Source organism: Balaenoptera borealis (genome assembly GCF_965194805.1).
Source record: "Balaenoptera borealis genome assembly, chromosome: 16".
Classification (NCBI taxonomy): domain Eukaryota; kingdom Metazoa; phylum Chordata; class Mammalia; order Artiodactyla; family Balaenopteridae; genus Balaenoptera; species Balaenoptera borealis.
Window position 1 is genome coordinate 36352232 of NC_138872.1, and position 21256 is coordinate 36373487.

At 37.8% G+C, this 21256-nt stretch overlaps 1 protein-coding gene across 5 annotated transcripts in view; it reads left to right on the forward strand.

The window, feature by feature from the left end:
• PLCB1 (phospholipase C beta 1) overlaps positions 1 to 20155 on the forward strand; it is a 690420-nt gene extending 670265 nt beyond the window's left edge. For 4 of the 5 annotated variants that reach the window (XM_082358993.1, XM_082358994.1, XM_082358997.1 and 1 more), the window contains one exon: positions 16864 to 20155. In XM_082358993.1, the coding sequence (XP_082215119.1) occupies positions 16864 to 17091 (228 nt within the window). In that variant the 3' untranslated portion in view covers positions 17092 to 20155. The remainder of the gene's footprint in view (positions 1 to 16863) is intronic. The other variant, XM_082358995.1, reaches the window with a different exon arrangement.
• Positions 20156 to 21256: the final 1101 nt, after the last annotated feature.

The following is a 21256-nucleotide window of genomic DNA, read 5'->3' on the forward strand; positions in this document are numbered from 1 at the left end:
AACAGGAATAAAATAGCAACTCATTGTGGTCTTTGCCTTTCTCTGATGAGTGAAGAGAATGATCATCCTTTCATTTCTATTACTTTGTTGTGTCTCTGGTTTTGGCCACACATGTTTCTTAAGTAAAATGCCTATTTGTATCTTATGTTCATTTAAAAAATTGGGTTATTTTTTCTTATCTAATTTCTTTATAGCAATTTTTTTGTATATTCTCGATACTACATTTTTGTCAGATGTGTGTGTTGTGAACATCTTTGCCAGGTTCATACCTGTTTCTTACTTTGATTTCACAGATTTCTTAATTTTAAGTGTTAAAATTTTTGTTCTAATGTTTATCATTAGCTATTGAGGCTTGTTTAAGCAATACTTAACTACCCCAAGGTCTGAATTATATTTATTTATATTGCCTTCTAAAAGTCTCAGAGTTTTGGTTTTGGCTTTTAAATCTTTCATCTATCTGGAGTTTATCTTTGTGCATGGTTTGTGGTGAGGATCTAATTTCGTATTTATTTATGTAGATAACCATATTTTAAAGCTTTATCTATCAAATAATTCCTCTCTTTCCCACTGATCTGCCGTGCCACCATGCTCATACATAAAATTTGCATACATGCATGGGCCAGTTTCTTAGCCGCCTATTCCTTTCCATTGGTTAACCTGTCTATCCTTGTGTCTGCACCAATCTCTTGATTACTATAACTCCATAACACACCCTGTGTCTGGTAAGATACCCCTTCCTATTGCTAATTGGTTCATCCACTTCTAAGGCCAGTACTTAGAGTGAGCTCAGTCTTACTTGGCTCAATACCTTGAATTCATCTCAAAGAAGCACCAAATCTGTAACTTTCTTATAAATAACATCTGCTGAAAATAGAAAATATTTCAAAATAGCACAGCCTAAACTTTTTCAGTTTAACCCTTCATATGCACATTTAAAAATTAATAACAAATATCTTTAAATCTGTTCCTCAGACTTCAGTGTGCATACGAATTACCTAGAGATCTTGTTAAGAATGCAAATTCTGGGGCTTCCCTGGTGGCGCAGTGGTTGAGAGTCTGCCTGCTAATGCAGGGGACACGGGTTCGATCCTTGGTCTGGGAGGATCCCACATGCCGCAGAGCAACTGGGCCCGTGAGCCACAATTGCTGGGCCTGCGCGTCTGGAGCCTGTGCTCCGCAACAGGAGAGGCCGCGATAGTGAGAGGCCCGCGCACCGCGATGAAGAGTGGCCCCCGCTTGCCGCAACTAGAGAAAGCCCTCGCACAGAAACGAAGACCCAACACAACCAAAAATAAATTAATTAATTAATTAAAAAAAAAAAAAAGAATGCAAATTCTGATTCATTGGGTCTGGGGTAAGCCTGATGTGATACTGCTCATCCTAGTACTTTGAGTAGCAGTGTTTATAAAGTGATTTTATCCCACACAACTGAGTCGGAGAACTTTTCCTTCTAGAGGTGGCATTCTGGCTATCTTTGGAAAACCTTTTGAATTTTTTACCTCATACTTCTATTAATTCAAGAACCTGTTGTTTTTTTTTTAAATCTCTCTGGACGTTTTCAGGATCCCTTTCTAATTCTGAGGCATTGGTCAGATATTTCTTTTTTTTTTTATGCAATTTTTTTCAGTTGACACACACATATATATATATATTTTTTTTTTGTTTGTTTGTTTTGTTTTTTAATTAATTATTTTTTTTATTTTATTCTTGGCTGTGTTGGGTCTTCGTTTCTGTGCGAGGGCTTTCTCTAGTTGCGGCGAGCGGGGGCCACTCTTCATCGCAACGCGCGGGCCTCTCACTGTCGCGGCCTCTCTTGTTGCGGAGCACAGGCTTCAGATGAGCAGGCTCAGTAGTTGTGGCTCACAGGCCCAGTTGCTCTGCGGCATGTGGGATCTTCCCAGACCAGGGCTCGAACCCGTGTCCCCTGCATTGGCAGGCAGATTCTCAACCACTGCGCCACCAGGGAAACCCAGTCAGATATTTCTTGCTGAAGTCTTTTTTTTTCAGTGTAGACTCTAAATCTATTAGACCATGTCATATATTTTCAAAGGTATAGACTATTCAACTGAATAAATGTCTACTTGGATGTGCTAAGACCTGGATAACACAGTGGGAATATGAGAGGGAAGAAAAAAAGAACATAATATCCTGTTCTCCATTCTACCTACCATGACAATGTATATCAATTTTGCCTTTGTTCTTCCACTATTCTATATAAAAACCTCTACCAACTTTCTGCTTTAGTGAATCATTGAGGGAATACAAATATATGGCTTCTTGCTAATGCTTGATAGAAGAGGAGGCTATTGTAAGTAGAAACTGTGGTGTAAGAATAACTAAGTTTGAATTCTGACTTCATTATTTACCAGCTGTGTGACATAGCCACTAAATGATAGTAGTATTTACCTCATAGAATAATGTGAGAATTCAAAGAGGTAATCCATGCGTATAATTCATGCCAGTCACTTAACCTAGTGCCCAGCATATAATAAATGCTTAATAAATATTCATAGTAATAGTCATTGTTATTTGACAACTATGACAGAAAAATTACTAAAAGCCTAGTGGAAGAAAACCTTTGTGCTTAAGACACTGGTGATTAGTTCATTTTCATGATTGGTAATTGAAGGCTTTGATTTCATGGATTAACTCAGATGCAAGTCTCCCCACAGTGATTTACAGTTTCCAAATCAATAATACGTACTGATTTGGCAATTCATCTTGTATGACTAGCTCATGTTATTGTGTAACTTTACCTTGGCTCACCAATTATATTTTAAGTTTTTAACCCTTAAGAGACAACTGTTAAACACCATTCAGGATTCCCCAAGCCAACTACCACAGAGCCAGCCATTTACATTAGTAAGTGCTCAATAAATATTCATTAGTCAATTCAATGATTAACTGTATCAATTCATACACCTCCACAGGGACTTAAGTGGGTAAAGCAGGAAAAGCATCTTAAGGCTGTTATCTTCGAGAAATTAGTATATTATCAGTGTGCTCCCATTTGTTTCTTGAACATAATTTTCTGATGTCTAAGAGAACTCACAGGAAGAATTCCTATACAAATAGAATAACCATTCATTAATTTTCAAGTTCAATGAGAAACTAAATAACTCCAACCAGTTGCTTGGCTTTCAACTCATCATTTTGACCTCATAGTAGACACAACTTTCTCAGAGAGTCCATACCATCATGGTGGGCCATGACAGACGCATTTGCAATTTTATTCTGTTACATGTTTTCCAAAGAAGTTGGTTACAGATTTATTAAGCAAATATTAGACATAAAAATAATATTTTAGAGGAGTAGGATAAGAAAGTGAATGAGAGGAGGGATAGATTGGGAGTTTGGGATTGGACATGTACACACTGCTATATTTAAAATAGATAACCAGCAAGGAGCCTATATAGCACAGGGAACTCTGCTCATATTCTGTAATAACCTAAATGGGAAGAGAATTTGAAAAAGAATTAGATATACGTTATAACTGAATCACTTTGTTGTATACCTGAAACTATACAGCACAGGGAACTCTGCTCAGAATTCTGTAATAACCTAAATGGGAAGAGAATTTGAAAAAGAATAGATATATGTATAACTGAATCACTTTACTGTATACCTGAAACTAACACATCATTGTTAATCAACTATACTCCAAAATAAAATACATTTTAAAAAAAGAGTGAATAGAAATTTATGGCTGAGTAAAGGTGAAAGAAAGCCAAATCACCAATTCTATTCCTGATTATATTTTAATCCAAAAGACCATATTTTAAATGAGGTTCCATGTCTTGATTAGTGGCATTTCTCCTTGAAAATGTTGATTGCATTTGGCTCCCAAGTCTGAACTGCTAGCATACTTGCATAAAGCAAACAAGTTTAGTTTGTATGTTTGTATTAATGACATGTGATCAAGGCACAGGAACTCTTAGTAAAGAATTATGCACTTACTATGTTTGTTTGAAATATAAACTAAGGATAATTTATTAATTGGTGAGGTGGGTCATTTTCTTTGAGACAGAGCATTTGGTTAGAAGGCAAGCTAAAGAGAAAAAAGTGTTAACTTGATTTATTAGAAAAACATTGAAAATAAACATTTTAACAGATATTTATTTTAAAGCAGAAAGCTTTTCCTTTAAACATACACTATATGTCTGGAATTGTTACTCAAATATTATTTAATGCAAAGGCCATTTTCTTAAAGGTATCATTATATTTCTGCTACTAAATTCAGTGCAGTAACATATTTCCTCTTGCAAAATACATTTGATCTTCTTTTGATGGGATAAACTGTTTCTGAATATGCTCAGTACATCATACATTATTTATTCATCTCAATGTTCAGCATAATTTTTCTTGACAGCCTTTCTTTCACTTGAAATGTTATGTAACAAAAACACCAAAACCAGTTGGCATTTGAGTTTATCCCTCTGTTCCATATGCTGCTGAATGAAGAGGGAAATAAACACACATCATCACTCTGCTTGACACATTTCAGACACAGCCTATCTTTTCTCCTGTACATCAATGTCTCTTCTCCACAGAAATAATTTCACAGCAGTTTTAGATTCTTGCTACATCATATACGACCACTGAGGTTACAGTCTATATAGCAGAGACCAAAAGATATCCAAATTCACATTTACTTGGATTGCTGCTTGAATTTAATGTGCTTCAAGGCCAAATAGATCTGTGTAGATTCAGAAAGGAATGACTGTTTTTCAACTTAAATCTAGGCATTGGACAATTTATGGTAGATCTTCAGCTCAAGTAATTTATAAGCAAGTCAAATAATATCACCCTGCATTATACGTCAGGGCACATCAATCCCCAAACTATAAGTAAATCCCTGTAATTTTTACACCTAATATATGCCAGCTAATAAATTCAAAAACTAAGTGAATGTCTTAGTTTGCGTGCCCCCAGAGGCAAACCCTCAGACAAGGATTTGAGTACACGCAGTGATTCTGAGAAGTGATCCAAGGAAACTATTAGAGGGTAGGGAAGGGAGGCAGGAAAGGGAAGGCAACAGTATAAAAAGTGTGTTTGTTATCAAGCAAGTTACAACCATGGGCAACTGGTGCTCAACCCTATTGGGAGACTATGTAGAAGATGCACCTTAGAGTTATTCCATCTAAAGGGTAAGGGAGCTAGAGTATATGCTTATGCCAACTACTGGGCTGCACTTCCAGGCAGCTGTGCTCTCTACTAGAGAAAGCAGGCAGTTGGAAATAGGACAGTCTATCTACATTGTAATGGTTAGTCCAAAGGGCTCTAGGCTGAACAATGACTATCACTGCTATAGCTACTTCTGAATTGAATGAGAAGCCTCCCCGCCACCCAAGATTATAATGCTACAGCCTCAACAATCCAGATTTCAATGTCATTGAATCCAGTACTCTACATCTGATATATGTACCTTGACAATAGTCAAATCTGTTTAGGTTTACAAAATACTTTCCAAATCTGACGCTACTTTTTTGGCAGGACTTAATCATTAAATATACAAATGGTTCTCAAGAATCCACGTATACAAGACTCTCCTGCAAAGCTACCTTAAGTTCTAAATCAGTAGTTCTCAAACTTCGGGATGTATCAGAATCAGCCAGAGGGTTTAATAATACACAGATCACTAAGCCCCCACACCCAGAGTTCTAATTCAATAAGTTTGGCATGGGCCTGATAACTTGCATTTCTAATAAGATCCCAGGTGATGCTGATGCTCTATGTAACTTCACCCACTTCACTTGCCCCAGGCCTAATCATTTTTATTTATTTTATTTTATTTAATTAATTAATTAATTTATTTTTTTAAAGCTTCAATTCTGGGGATTCTTTTTTTGGTTTTTTAAAATTTATTTATTTATTTTTATTTATGGCTGTGTTGGGTCTTCGTTTCTGTGCGAGGGCTTTCTCTAGTTGTGGCAAGTGGGGGCCACTCTTCATCACGGTGCGTGGGCCTCTCACTGTCGCGGCCTCTCTTGTGGAGCACAGGCTCCAGACGTGCAGGCTCAGTAATTGTGTCTCACGGGCCCAGTTGCTCCACGACATGTGGGATCCTCCCAGACCAGGGCTCAAACCCCTGTCCCCTGCATTGGCAGGCAGATTCTCAACCACTGCGCCACCAGGGAAGCCCCAGGCCTAATCATTTTTGTTTTACCATTATTACCAAAAGGATACTATACATTTTAGAGAAAGGAAATTTTAGGAAGCCTTGAAACACACTTTCCAAATAACTGGAAATGTTAAGCAGAGTAAGTTTTTTCCACCTCGAAGAAGTCAAGGTTGGAATCTTCTATCCACAGTTGAAAATTCTATAATATTTATTTGATTGACATGTATAGAAAGATGGTCATTCATAGGTAAGGATTAGATTGATAGGTTTTCTGAGTGGGATTTCATTTAGCACTATGAAAAATTATGCATTTAATAATGTTTTTATTATTGTTTGGCCACTGATCTCTGGGGTATTTCCAACTTTGACAGTGTTTTATTTTACTTAGCCTACAATTAGACAAAATAGTCATGTTTTAAAAAGATAATTTGGAGTTCTTATGTTGTTACTTTTTCAGTTATTTTGGAATGTAATTGGATGTGCCACAGAGAGTAAGAGGGAAATGATATGGGTGAGCCTTTGATAAATTTAAGTGGCAGTCACCTGAACAAGTGTGCAAAGGGACGGGAATTTAATGATGTCCAGTACTTCTGGTCTTAGGTAATTCCTACTCTGGGATACCAAGGAGAGATGATCACTTCCTCCTCTGTGCTACTGCTGTATGTTGCTTATCACTTTATCATGGTATTTATCTCAGCATATCACACTATTATTTTATGTTTCACATCTCCCACTGGTCTGGGGACTCCTTGAAACCAGGGCTGTGTCTCGTTCATGTCTCTATGTCTAGCATTAGTCACAGTGCCAGGTGCACAGAAGGGCACTCAGTAAATTTTGGATAAATGAATGAATAAATCAAAGAATTCATGAGGGAGTAAAGGCAAAAAAGTGAGTAAATGTAGAGAATGAACCATGAATTGATGGCATTTGCCATCCAGCCCAGTATTGCAAGTACTGGGACATGTTCCCTAATACGGGATTAGGATGGCTTTCTGGCCAGCAAAGTCACCTGAGAACTAGAACAAGTTTGGTAGAACCTAGTAGACTTTTCTGTCACCAGTAGCTTTTCCTAAAGTCATTTATCCCTGTGTAAGTAAGGATGCCTATGACCCATTAGAAGGGCTTTCAATCCCCTAGATTGGGTGATTTGAAGAAGTCACCCAGGTTTTTAGAAGCAGCCTTGGGGTTATCCACACCAGGAGATGGTCAGCTGATGGCAAGTTGGAAGCAGAAATTAAGATTTAGCTGACTAGTTCAGGTTTGTTCTTGAAGCAGAAGAAAAAGGAATAACGTCTTAAAATTGTTTTGCAATATTACTTAATTGAAGTCTCCCATTTCTGTCCTTATAAGAATAGCTTCATGATAGCCATAGACTATATATTGTGCTGGCCAAAAAGCTCTTTCCGGTTTTTCCATAAGATGTATGGAAAACCTGAACGAGCTTTTTGGCCAACCCAATACATTTTAATCTAGTGATAACAATGGAAGAAAATGGAGGTTTTTTTCACCCAACACTTTTCTTGTAGAAGACAAATAAAGATTGATGGAAAATTATAATGCCCCTGGGATTCATAACAATAGCTCTTTCTTATAGCTATAAAATAGCTATAAAGTACTCAAGATTTATTGTTAGGATTATTCTCTAATTTTACTTAAAATCCAGAATAGCAAATATGCCCCAAGCAAACTTAAGAGACCATCTTTATGGCATAAAATTGCCTAATAAAGATGAATCATAAATTGGAGAAACACTTGTCATAACTACACATATTCCTTTAACCTTAACATAAATCATGCAACACAAATTATATATTTGAGAATGTATTGTTTAGCATAACACTGGCTGCTGTAACAAACAGCACCAAAATACAATAGAATTCTATTTCTTTTTTCATATAACAGTCCATTGTGGGTGTTTCTGGTTGGTAGACAACATGCTTCCACATGGTAATTTAGAGAACCATATTCTTTTCATAATGTGGCTCCATCATCCTCTAGGACTTTGCTGGAAAAGGGAAAGAGACAGTAGAGATGCCCCCATATGCCTTTTAACAGGCTGGCCCTGACATTTCATTGGCAAGAACTGGTCAAGTGCCCCCCTAGGTGCAAAGATAGTGAAGGGGCTTGTAAACATTGTTCTTGTCTAGGCAGCTGCCATCCAGGCATAGCAGACACTATGAAAGGGTGAATGTAAATTCGGGGGATAACTAGTCATTTTTTACCATGTAGACCAAGATAATGGAATTCAAATCTGCTATACCTAGAATTACTCTGAATTGACTGCCACTCATGTAAGACCCCAAAGGTAAGTAAGCAGAGTAACCATTTTATGTTCCAAATCACCTCTGCAGACCTCATGAAAAAAAGAGATCCATCAGAGAAAGGATTCGTCCTTGAAGACTTAAAAAAGAGCATTTCTATAAAACACCTTGTAATTGGGTTTATCAGATTCCCCATTCCAAACCCTGTGGGTTTAGCAGTCACATCACCAAATTTTGATAAAGGAGGAAATAGGAAAATAGACATCTCAAATTATTTAGCAAGTCCCTTCCAGAGGAGCTGCCTAGAATAGGGTCAAAAGCTTATTCCAGGTATAAGTGTCTTTTTCTTCCCAGTGAGGAGCGCCTTGCCACAGATTCAGAACACCAGCGTGATGTGGTTATGTCTCCATTCATGCAGCAAAGAGGATGGCAGCCAATCCCTGAGCTGGGAGGACTCGGCAGACTTCTGGGTAGTTGCCTATCACGTCCAAAGACATACCTATAGAATATATTACCCAGATACTCTGGAAGTTGCAAATTGACCTGCAAGGTGGCTTTTTTTTTTTTTTTTAATTTCTAATTTAGGCGCTAACACTGACAAACCAGAAGATTTAACATGAAAATCCATATTGCTAGCTTCCTTTAAAAAATCAGATGCGGCAACCTTGGGCAGGTATGTGGCAGCAATCTAGTTGGCAATTTTGGGCGGCTCCTCTTTGTAACCAAGGACCCGAGGACCACCCTCTGCAATCGCACAGTTCTCGCCTGGCCCCAGTGTCTCATTTACCTTTCTACCTGGTCCCATTTCAGTTTTCTGGCTCTGAGAAAATTCATTATAATTGCCAACTTGACCTGAGATGGAGAATTCAGGAGTGAAAACCAGACTGCTCCAAACCCCTCCAAGGCCAAGAGATCAAATGTCTAGTTTCCCCTCGGATTGAGTTGTAAACGGTCAACCTAAAACCACAGTAATTTAAGCAGAAGACGTAAACATCATGTTTAGAAGGAGTGACTGTCTAATTAGAAAATACTCGCTCCCTAAACATCAAAATCAATTATCCTGATAAAACCCGAGTATGGCTAACCACTCTTGAAATACACATTTACAAAAAGAAAGAGAAAAACCAAAACTAATTTTAGGTGATTGGGAGAAGAGCATTCTCTAGGGATGTGGCTGAGTTCATTCCAGGACACAACCACAGCCTGTCTCTTACTTTTTAAATGCACAGGCTTTAAATCAAGAGGGGGAGCAGTTTTGGCTGGGGCTCAAGTGTGGGTAATTAAGAATTAAAAGGAGTTAAGACAGGTGTGTGCAGGTGAGGACACTGATCTGAAGAGAGGTCCACATCAGGGCAGGACCTGCTTGAGAATAAGTCTTGGGAGGCCACTCTGGCAGGTCTGAAGGGCTCCCAGCCCAAGACTTTCCTAGGAGGACGTTTCCCTGGGACTTCCACTTCTCTGAGATGATTGCAGCACCATCTGCACTATAAACATTTGTTTCTAATGTGAGTCAGCATAGGAACTGAAATCATAATGTAAGTTCAATTCTTCTCTGCTGGTGATATTCCACTTGATGGAGAAAAAATACACACTTCATCTAAAAATTATTAGCCCTTGCATGGCTTTTATTTCCATTGACTTGAGGCTTTTTATTGATTCTTTTAGGGTTTCTGTGGTTGAGAGAATGGGATTCTTCTGGTATTGCCTTCTTAGCCTCCGTCCAGTGGATATAAATCAAGCTTTGCTGTCATACCCTTGCTTCTGATGGAACAGCTAAATCAGGAGCCACAAACTGCAGACTAAACTGAGCTTTTTATTTGACTCTTGTTACTTGGTATTTGGTACTTGGTACTTGTTAACATTTTTGAATTTGAGTGTTTTAAACATGAAATACAATTCCAGTTGACCACAGGTGTTGGCACTCCTCTATTGCCTTATATCAAACCTAATTCACAGATTTATGTTTTTTCTTGGTCCCCATGGATATTTGAATTTAGAGATTTTGAAATTAATATTCCTGTATTAAATTGATTCATGCATGAAAAGTCTTAAGAACAGTGCATGCCATACAGTAAACACACAGTAAATTGCAATTACTACTTTCATTGTATTACTATCATTATTTTTGTGGTTCTATATTTCATTGCAATTTACTACCAATATTTACTAGATTAGTTCTATCCCTAGAGATCTTTCTTTTAACTTTAAACTGGATTTTTTGATTCCAATTTTCCATTTGCTTATCGTTTCTTGGAGTATCCAACTCTTTACAGAAATAGTCTAATTAAATTAGACTGCACTTAATGGCAAACAGGAAAACAGCCAGCTGACCAAATAAACAGGTCCTAAACTGAAGAATTACATAGGGGGAATGAAGAGCCAGTGTCTTCCAAGCATGACAGACACAAACAGAAAAGTCCAGTGAAGGCTTAGAAATAGACCAGGTTAACTGCAGCTGGATTAGAGCCCCTTTTGTTTTCCAAGAGTCTGAATAGGTGTACCTTGTTTTACTGCACTTCACTTTATTGAACTTTGCAGATATCGCTTTTTTTTTTTTTTAAACAAATTGAGGGTTTGTGGCAGCCCCATGTCAAGCAAGTCTATCAGCACCATTTTTCCAACAGCATTTGCTCACTTCTTGTTTCTATGTCACATTTTGGTAATTCTCATAATATTTCAAACCCTCCACCAGCAAAGAGATTACAACTCACTGAAGGCTCAGATGATTGCTAGTATTTTTAGCAATAAAATATTTTTAATTAAGTTATATAAATTGTTTTTTTAGACAAAATGCTATTGCACATTTAGTAGACTATAGTATTGTATAAATGTAACTTTTATATGCACTGGGAAACAAAAAAATTCATGTAACTTTTGTTATTGCAATATTTACTTTATTGTGATGGTTTGGAACTGAAACCACAGTATCTCCAAAGTATGCCTGTACTCTATTATTAAGAGGGCATGTCAGTAAGACCCTATGCCATGGAACCCCTCCTCAGCATCACTTTTCATTAAAAGACACTTCACAGTTATTTGTGACAGCAACTTTAATATCCTAGACACATAGGGAAAATACACTGAAGTTATTTGTTATTCTTCTATCAACACACAGAATATCAGGTTTTTAAGATCTTCACAAATCCTGTTTTTACAGAGGGAAGGGGTTGGCCTGGAATGGTGGGGATGGAGCCTGGATTAGGAGGCAAGAGTTTGGTGTTCAGATCTTGATTCTGCACTAAACCACCTGGGTGGTAGGCTTCAGTTTCCTTATTTAAAAAATAATGGTTAATAATGTGCAGAATGTGTATTCACTCAAGTCCCTTAGCTTCCTTAGCCCAGAGCACAGGTCTTCAAAGATTTCGACCATCTTTTGGTATTTTAAGTACAATAGCAACTTTCAGTTTGACAAGGTGTCTCTGGACCATGATTAATCATTTTGGTAGAATCAAAATTGTTTTTCTCTTTCACATTCATTTTTATTCCCAGCTATGATAGTCCCCTGCTGAGTCTTCCTACAGAAAGCACCAAACTAAAAATAGAAAATTCCTAGTGTTACTAAACCCAACTTGGATCCACTCGTTCACTGCACAGCAAAGCCAATCTATTGACACTGGGTTGTAGTGAAAGAAAGTACAGCATTTATTTGCAGGGCCCCAAGCAAGGAGAATGAGCAGCTCATGCTCAAAAGACCAGAACTTCCCAATGGCTTTCAGGGAAGGGTTTTTAAAGGCAACATTTGAGGTGAGGGCTGCAGGGTGCATGACTTTCTTCTGATTGGTTGGTGCTGAGGTAACAAGGTGGTGTCTCAGAATCTTAATCATCAGCCTTCTGGTTCCAACCAGTTTGGGGTCTATGTGCTTGTGGTCAGCATGTAGTCACCATCCTCCACCTGGGTGGGGGGAATCTTACTTTCTGTAGAATAACTCAGAGATATGTGTCAGACTGTTATGTATAACTCTTGAGGAGAAACTAGGACTCTGTTTTATCACTGACTATTGTTTAAGCTGTCATTACTTTTCTTGCTTAACTGCTTTTCCTTTGTTTCTGCGTTCCTTCACTTCCCTAATTAGTAACTGCTTGTGCCTGCTCTTTGAAACTCAGGGAAGGCCTAGGAGACTAAAAGTCTTTTTCTTCAAACAAGAAACGGGACATGGAGGGGCTTTTGTACCCAGGAGGGTCCCGCAGGGTTCTGCTCAGTTTCAATATCCCCTTTTCTTTGATACTCCTCAATCCTAAGGGGAACCAGGGTGGGATAAGAAAGGGAATAAAGTTTTGGATAGAGAGGTTAGTCATAAACTTGGCAGGGGAACTGTTTTAGGGAGACTCGATTTCACTAGGCCTTAATAGCAGGCATCTATAAGGAGAGAGTACTCCAGCTCTAACACAAAACTTTCAAGGTCTAGAATGCACACGTTAGCTGGGATGAAGTGGCTTAGCAAGTAGCATAATTATTGCCTTATGTTTTAGTATACAGTCAGCCCTCCATATCCATGGGTTCCATATCTATGGATTCAACCAACCTCAGATTGAAAATCTTTGAAAAAAATTTCAGAAAGTTACAGAAAGCAACACTTGAATTTCCTACATGCCAGCAACTATTTACTTAGCATTTACATTGAATTTACAACTATTTACATAGCACTGACATTGTATTAAGTCTTATAAGTAATCTAGAGGTGATTTAATGGGAGGATGCTCATGCGTTATATGTACCATTTCATATAAGGGACTTGAGCATCCTCAGATTTTGGTGAGGATGCCCTCACCACAGAATTTCATGAACATTTTTGAGAGAAATTATGGGAGTCATAATTGCGCCCATAATTATGAAATGCTACAATAATACTGCATAAAATGCAGGGAAATGCTACAATAATACTGCATAAAAACACAAAACTTCTCTGACAATAATAAATATTTATTTAGTTCACAACTTTACAGAGTTCAGCTGATCTGGGCTGAGCATAGTTGATCTTAGTTGGGCTCTAGACTCCTAATAGATGGAGCTTTTTAGAAACAGAGCCAGATCTTGCCCTGCATACTTTTCATATTTTCTTATAATGAACAAGTATTCCATTTATAAGAAGAAAAAAATAAAGAGAAAAGCTCTAAGTTGAAATTCAAATAAATGCACCTTTGTAATTCATTCATTAATAAAGACTTTTTTTAAAAGAGTGAAATATATGGCATTTAATATACATTTAATTTAGTTTATAATTAATCATATTAATTTATTAAAATAGTTTAGAGTATAATAAAATTTACTACTAATCCATGATAAAAGGAAGAATCTACCAAAGTTATAATTTAGCCACAACTGGGTCAATTTTTAAATTAAAAAAAATATAAAATTAGATTATTATTGTTATTATTGTGATACTATGATTTATAATAAGGAATATACATTTGGTCTTCGTCCCAGTTCCTGGCACAGAGCTCCTGAAACCCTTGAATTTCCTAAGTGTTAAGAGCAATAGAGGTGTCTTTTGTTACGTTAATGAGGTGACTTTGGGGAAGCACCTCAGGATGGGGCTGGTTGTCAGGGGAACTAAGCTAATGATTGGAGGGTTGAAACTTTCATGTCCATCCTCTTGACCTCCTCCTGGGAGAGGGCAGGGGCTGCAAGTTGAGTTCAACTGCCAGAGTTACATCAGTCATGACTACGTAGAAAGCCTACACAAAACCCCAAAAGGACAGGGTTCAGAGCTTTTCCACATTGGAGAACACACGGAGATTGGGGAGAGGGGTCCACCTGGAGAGGCGATGGAAGCTCTGTGCCCTTTTGCCATACATTGTCCTGTACATCTGGCTGTTCCTGAGTTGTGTCCTTTTATAATAAACCAATGATCTAGTAAGAAAATGTTTCTCTGAGTTCTGTGAGCAACTCTACCAAACTAATCTAAGTGAGGGGATCGTGGGATCCTCCAAACTATAGCCAGTGAGGCAGAAGCACAGGTGACAACCTGGACTTGCAATTGGCCTCTAAAGGGGGGTGCGGGGCAGTCTTGTAGGACTGAGCCCTTAACCTGAGGGATCTGACACTATCTCCAGGTATATAGTGTCAGAATCGAGTTCAATTGTAGGACACCCAGCTGGTGTCACAGAAAATTGCTTGGTGGTGTGGGGAAAAATACCCCCATATCTGAATTAGGTGCAGAATCATAATTATTAAAATTAGATTATTAAAAATTACCAGAAAATATTAGTTTAAGTGTTTATTTGGCATTTTCTCACATTTCATATTTTCTTTTTTTTCATAAGTTAAAAAAGGAAACAGCCTATCAAGCGCCATAGGGTCTTGTCCACCAATGGCCTAAGAGAAATTGGTCTCTAGGTCAGGTGCAATATACCTATACTGAAGGTTCCCCAGTCTAACCTAAATGAAATCCGCTGTTTCTTAAACATAGGGCCCCATGCTTTTCTCCCTTTCCCTACATTTTTTGGAAACGAAACTTTAACTGTATGCGTTGCTGACCTAAAATTGAGGCAAATTCATGATGAGGTCTGAATGGTGGTAAATGGAAACTGTCAGACACCAGGCTGAGATTTCACTTATGACAGAGTGTGTCAGTATAAAAGCCCCACCTGGGGAGAAACTGGCCATTGTCTTCTTATACCTGATGCTCCAGAGGGCTGTCCCCAGTGCTGAGGGTGGAGCTGTGTGTGAAAGTGCCTTTACCACATCATGGCAATGTGAATCTCAGGCTCTGTGGGTATCCCTCTCATAGAGTGTTTCCTTCTTGGTTTATTGGAATTCACATGCCAGCACAACATATTCATAAATACCCAATATTTGATATTTGGGGAGAATAGGGGACTTTCAATACTCAGGCCAAGCCATTTTTATCAGGCACTTTTTGATGTGGAAAAAAAAAGCTCATTCAAACAGATCCACAATCCATTATTTGAGACTCTTGGGGCCTCTTGTTTTTCAGAATTCATAATTTTTCTGATTTTAGAAAAGGAATATGATGCATATACCATAAGCATTATATCCCAAGGGGCCCAGGTCACCCTCATAATCAAACAAATTAATATGTCTACAGTACCATGTATGGGCATTCACAGAAGTGGGATTAAATAAGGATTATAAATAGCATTATATCAATTAAAGTCAATGATTTTGTTGCAAATTTATAAAAAGCTTCTCAATTTCAGAATTTGGGGGATTTTAGAATTGCAGATAAGGAATTACTGATCTCTATTAAGTTTGGCAAAGTTAATACATAATATTTAATACATAATAATAAGGGATTACTGATCTGTACTAATTTTGGCAAAACTTCTCTGGCATAGAAGCGAGAACAAAAAGGAATTGAACTAAAGGGGATGTTCTCAAGCTGTTGGCACTGAAGAAAGGGGGGTCAGGACACTGCAGGGCAGATGACCTGAGGACTGTCTTCATCCCAGATGGTCAGGGGTCAGACTGCACTGAAGCTGCAGATAGAGGACATACAGCCAGGATCGAGACCAAAAGTAGAATTGGGAGCTCAGAGTAGAACCAGGACAGGAAGATCGTCAGTGTGTCCAAAGTAGACCAGCCACATCAGCATCACCCGGGAGCTGCTGAGAAATGCAAGATCTTGGGCGTTTAGGAAAAGCATTTAGTCTCTCATGCTGTTTCTAAGATTAAGCTCCCTGCTTATCATTCAATAAGCAAAGAGAATTTTATTCAAAATTCTGGGTTTCATTTGGGCTCTGAGCAGCAGAGCGTCCTAGCAGGCAGCACCCACCGCCCCTCACCCCACTTCTACCAGATGCCCAGCTTTTACTTGTTTTATGGCTGAGGCCACCATAAGTCTGCATTTGAAGAAAGGGTTCTGTGACTTTTAAAAGTCTGAAAATTCTCCAGAGCATTAAACAGATAAATTTAAAAGCAGTTTAAAAGGTAGGTAAAACAGTTTATGAAGCAAATAAAAATTAGAAAGAAAAAAAGGAATCAGAATAAACAGGTGATAAAAGAAGTGAAGATAGAAGTTCAGGTTGGCTATATGAGTATGCTCAGTTTGTAAAATGCATTTAGCTCCTGGTTAGAAACAGCCTCTGGGTGAGGCTGCACTTCATAAAGCCCACACCTTGACTGTCTGTCCACTCCAATTGACTTTGTGGCTCTACCAGCCTGATTCATGGCTGACCTTGACATACTCAGCTATTGGTAGTTGCCAATCTCTACGCTTAAGAACTTCACATCGCTGCATATTACTTCTGTAAACTTTTTCAACAGACCCACCTCTGCATGTGTGCGTGTGTATTTATTTATATTATCATCAGGTCTTTAGCTTTATTATGCCACATATAACCTGAACTTGACTTTTAGCTGTGGACAAATGACATGTCCAACTAACCTCAGTTTTACATCATGATATTAAAATTAATTGATTCCTCCCCTCTTTGTACATCTCTTTCAAGGAGTTTCTACATGGGTGGTTATAGAAACCTAAATGACATAAAATCATCCTCTTTCTTGCTGTCTCCCAGCTGCAGGTGGAGCTAGAGCAGGAGTACCAAGACAAGTTCAAAAGGCTGCCCCTGGAGATTTTGGAATTCGTGCAGGAAGCCATGAAAGGGAAGATCAGTGAAGACAGCAATCACAGCTCTGCCCCTCCCCTGCTGACCTCAGACCCTGGAAAACTGAACCACAAGCCTCCTTCCAGTGAGAAGCTGGAAGGAGAAAACCCAGGAAAAGAATTTGATACTCCCCTGTGATTGTTTCTGCCTGGCCTTCAGAACACGCATGGCCACTCCAGCTCCATCGGACTCTCTCTTCTTACAAAGATCACTGCCCAGGAACATCTTCCTGAGAAGCATCCCTTAGATTAAAATCCACACTGGAGGGAGAGTTCCAGAAGGATCCATGCAGCTTCCCCATACCCAGGCTCCATGTGTTATGTGGAAACTACTGCAGGTCTACTAGTGAAGAGTGCATGTATGTGATGGGATTTTGGTTTTCTTTCCAGTAATAAATTCAAAGCAGGCAACTTCCAGGCTCCATGGAACGTTTAATGAAGGACAGTGTCTTCTTTGAAGAAAAGCAAGCTCATGTTTTTAGTTGAAGCTCTGGTGTAAAGTATGTCAAAGTAATAGAAATAGTTGAGAAATGCATAGCACTATTTAACACTATTGAACAGCCAACTTTGAGCATTTTTTTTCCTAACTGCCCCTCAACTACCATATCGAGTTAACATGCATATTAAATTGTTTCATCCTTTGCTTTGCAAGCACTGGCGGCTTGCAATTTGCTAATTTATTTATCATAGAGGCATCAGTGTATTTGTTGCTGACATGGCTTTATTGGATACCATAGTGACTCAAATAAGCTGGTTTTCTGCCTTGATTGTGTCCTTGTCCAGTGAAGCCATCCCCAGACTTGGCAACATGGCTTGTACATTTGGCTGCGTGAGCAAGTTGGCCATGCACTTCCAGGCAGTGTGTTATCTGAGTCGACTATTTGCACTCGAAGTCTGGGTTTTCATTGGTCATTGGCCTAAAATCATTAAACAACTACAAAGATCTTTTTAATTGAATAAAAATAGTTGAGCCGATGTATGATGAGCAGAGATTCAATCAGAGTGAATAGGTTCCAGCAGTTATTTTGCTGTCTGACTTTCTTTATGGTTCATTTATTTTTAATATAGAAATAAAGATTAAATATTTATCTAGAGACTACACAGACCCACATATAAATGGTATATGTTATCTCCATGTATATATGTACGCACTCAGCCATATAAGTACATACATATACACCACATACACATACACACATACACATTCATATGAGTGTGGATATGAGTTTCTTAATTGGCAATAACCCAGATCTCTTCCACAAGACGTAAAACCAAATTCAACGATAGAGAAGAAAATGGTCAAATATCTACATTATGTGGATATTACATTACATTAAAATTCTAAGAAACAATTGATGGAGCCTTTGATGCAAGTTGAGGTAGATTGAGAACTTAGAATATGACTTTGATGTATATTTTGTAAGATCAAAAACTGGATTTTAAGTATTTTAAGCTTGTTTTAATGGTCAGAATATACAAAAATATATAGGACAGCAATATGGAAATGTATTAGTATCTTCCATAATTTTTAAATCTGACAGATTTCAATTTATTTCTCACATAAAAAAATCTTTCATTATATATTTACTATGTACATTTAATTCACTTAACTGTCTTTTTGTTAAGTTCCTATGTTAAGTGGCATAGGAAAAACAAATTATATTATGGTAAAACTGATTAAAAACATTATTGAAAGGTCTTAAGTAAGAGAGAATAATTATATAGAGGAAAATATAACTTAGAGAGTAACACAAAGAACATTGAAGTTAAAGCCCTGAAGCAAGATGTGCAGTTTTATTTTACTTTTAACCTGTCTGATTGTAGCTTAGCAAAACATTTTAAAATGCAAAAACCAGTTGTGTCCTGAAAATTGTGTTTTAAGAATTTAATATTTTTATGGAAATTATTCTATTTAACTTTAAGCAATAACTAGGGATCACAATTAAGTTTTAATCAAAATGAGGGCTTAGTTCAAACATTAGGAAGGAGTGTTTGATTAAAAAACACATCTAGGGAGACACAAGGGGAAAAAAAATCCCATCCCCTTTGGAGATGATTATATTTTGATCTAAAGGATTTAGGGTGTTAATTAGACACTTAATAAAACTTAAATTCCACTGAATGAGAAATCTTTTGTAAATCATTCTACTTTTGCACTTTGAAAGAAAGGCATTAATCATAAGGAAGCAAGAATGGTCAAAATAGAATGCTGCATTTTTATAAACAAAATTACAGACTGGCTAAAATTGCAGAAGAATGAACTAATAATAGCATTAATAACCAAACGCAATGGTGATTATTACAGAACATTGTATCACATTTTAGTCCAGAGATAGACTAAAGTTGAATAACCTTGACTTACACAAAACTGTTTTGGTAGTTGGATTTCATTATCTTAGTGACTCTAGTCATTTTGCAATATGTTTGTATTTGGCCATTTCCTGTAATCACATTTTTATATCTGTACAATGACACTTTTTGCAGTTGTGGGGGTAGCGTTTAACACTGTCCATCTTGCATCATTGAAGTTACTACAGTGATACTATCATTTAATAATATTAATATTACTTGAAATAGACTAAGATAAAGAAAAAGGGTCTATATGATGTGCAGTTTTGTGCCTTTCTGTATTTGCCTTGTTCTTTGTTGAATGTGTGAAATTCTGTACTGTGGTTTTTCCTATAATAGAGAGTAGAGCTGTGTATTAAATTAGACTATGCCCCTATGATACCCTTACACTACTGAGAATTGCGTGGTTTTGGCCATGTACTGAGAATTTTCAAAGTTCTAATGACATGCCATGTGTTTTTGGTTTTTAACAGTTCATTTTACCATTTCAATATCACCATACATTAATTAATACTCCTATGATAGATAAGCTGTCATTAAATAATTTCGAAAGAAAGGGCCATTGCTTGCATTACTTTGAATTTAATGTTGTGCTTGTGCACTGTATAAATATTGTTTGTGATGGATTGGACATTGTGACTTTTGCCTTTTCAGAAGAAAAAAAGATAGGACAAAGTATTTGATGCTCTTAAAATGTACATATTTTGGTTCTTTTATCTCAAATTATTTAAAATGCGTAATTCACATTTTTGTAATAATTCTATGCAATTTTGTGGCATGATGTTTCTTCCACTTGTAATTTTATGTGCTTTCATCACAAATCCAAAGGAAACAATAAAAATTTCTTAACACAACCCAGCTGTTATTTCGTGGTGTTGGGGCCAAACTTCTTCTGACGGGCAGGAAGGTGGGAGCAGCACTGATGCCAATTTTTAGGGAAGTAATGCCCACCCTGATGGGGCACATCAGTGCCTGTGCAGGAAATCAGGAGGCTGCAGTACTTGTGTCGGAGGGCACAGTTGTCATCATTCCGTCAGTCCACCACCTCCTTCCGGGAATGGCGTTAAACTTGCCCATTGCTCCCATATTCAGGATCCTCCCTTCCTCCCCTCCTTCCTTGACCAAAGCTAAGGAAGGCAAAATTGTCAAAAGTTTTTTGACAAATAGTGGATGTGACAAGAACTGACAGAGTATTTGATGCAAGTTTCCTTATACAACAGATAAAAAAAGAGTCTGCCACACTGATTTTTGAAAAAGAAATATACATTTGAGTTATGAGGGTGTCTCCAAATGCAATATGTTAGTTAGTTATGACTATGTTACACATTACTCCAAAGCCTAGTGGATTAAAGCAATAAGAATTATTTCTTAATCTCTCATAGTTTTTATGGGTCAAGAATTCAGACAGGGCAGAGCAGAGATGCCGTGTCTCTACGCCATGATGTCTGAGGCTTCGGCTGGAAGATTAGAAGGCTGGGAGCTGGAAGTTTCCAAAGACTAATTTACTTTCATATCTGGTGGTTGATGATACATCACTGAGAGACTAGCTGGGGCTCCGGGCTGGACCACAACATGTGTCCTCTCCACATGGCCTGGGCTTTCTCACAACATGGTGGCTGGACTCCAAGTACGAGCTTCCCAAGTGAGAGCCAGGCAGAAACTGGATCAAAATTTTTATGACTGAACCTCTACATTGCATACTATCACTCTGCTGGACCCCATTCATTGGTGTTGTCACAAGCCCCTTCCCAGATTCAAGGGGAGGGAACAAATACAGACCCCATATCGCTTTGGGAGCAGTGTGGCTCACACTGAAGTACATGAATATATAGGCATCTTTGGAAAATGTAATCTGCCACATACAGTATACACCAAACTGAATTTCCTTGCACTCAAACCTGCTCCACATCCTTTGTTTTCTTCATCAGTGAATAAAACCAATATCAATTCAGTTG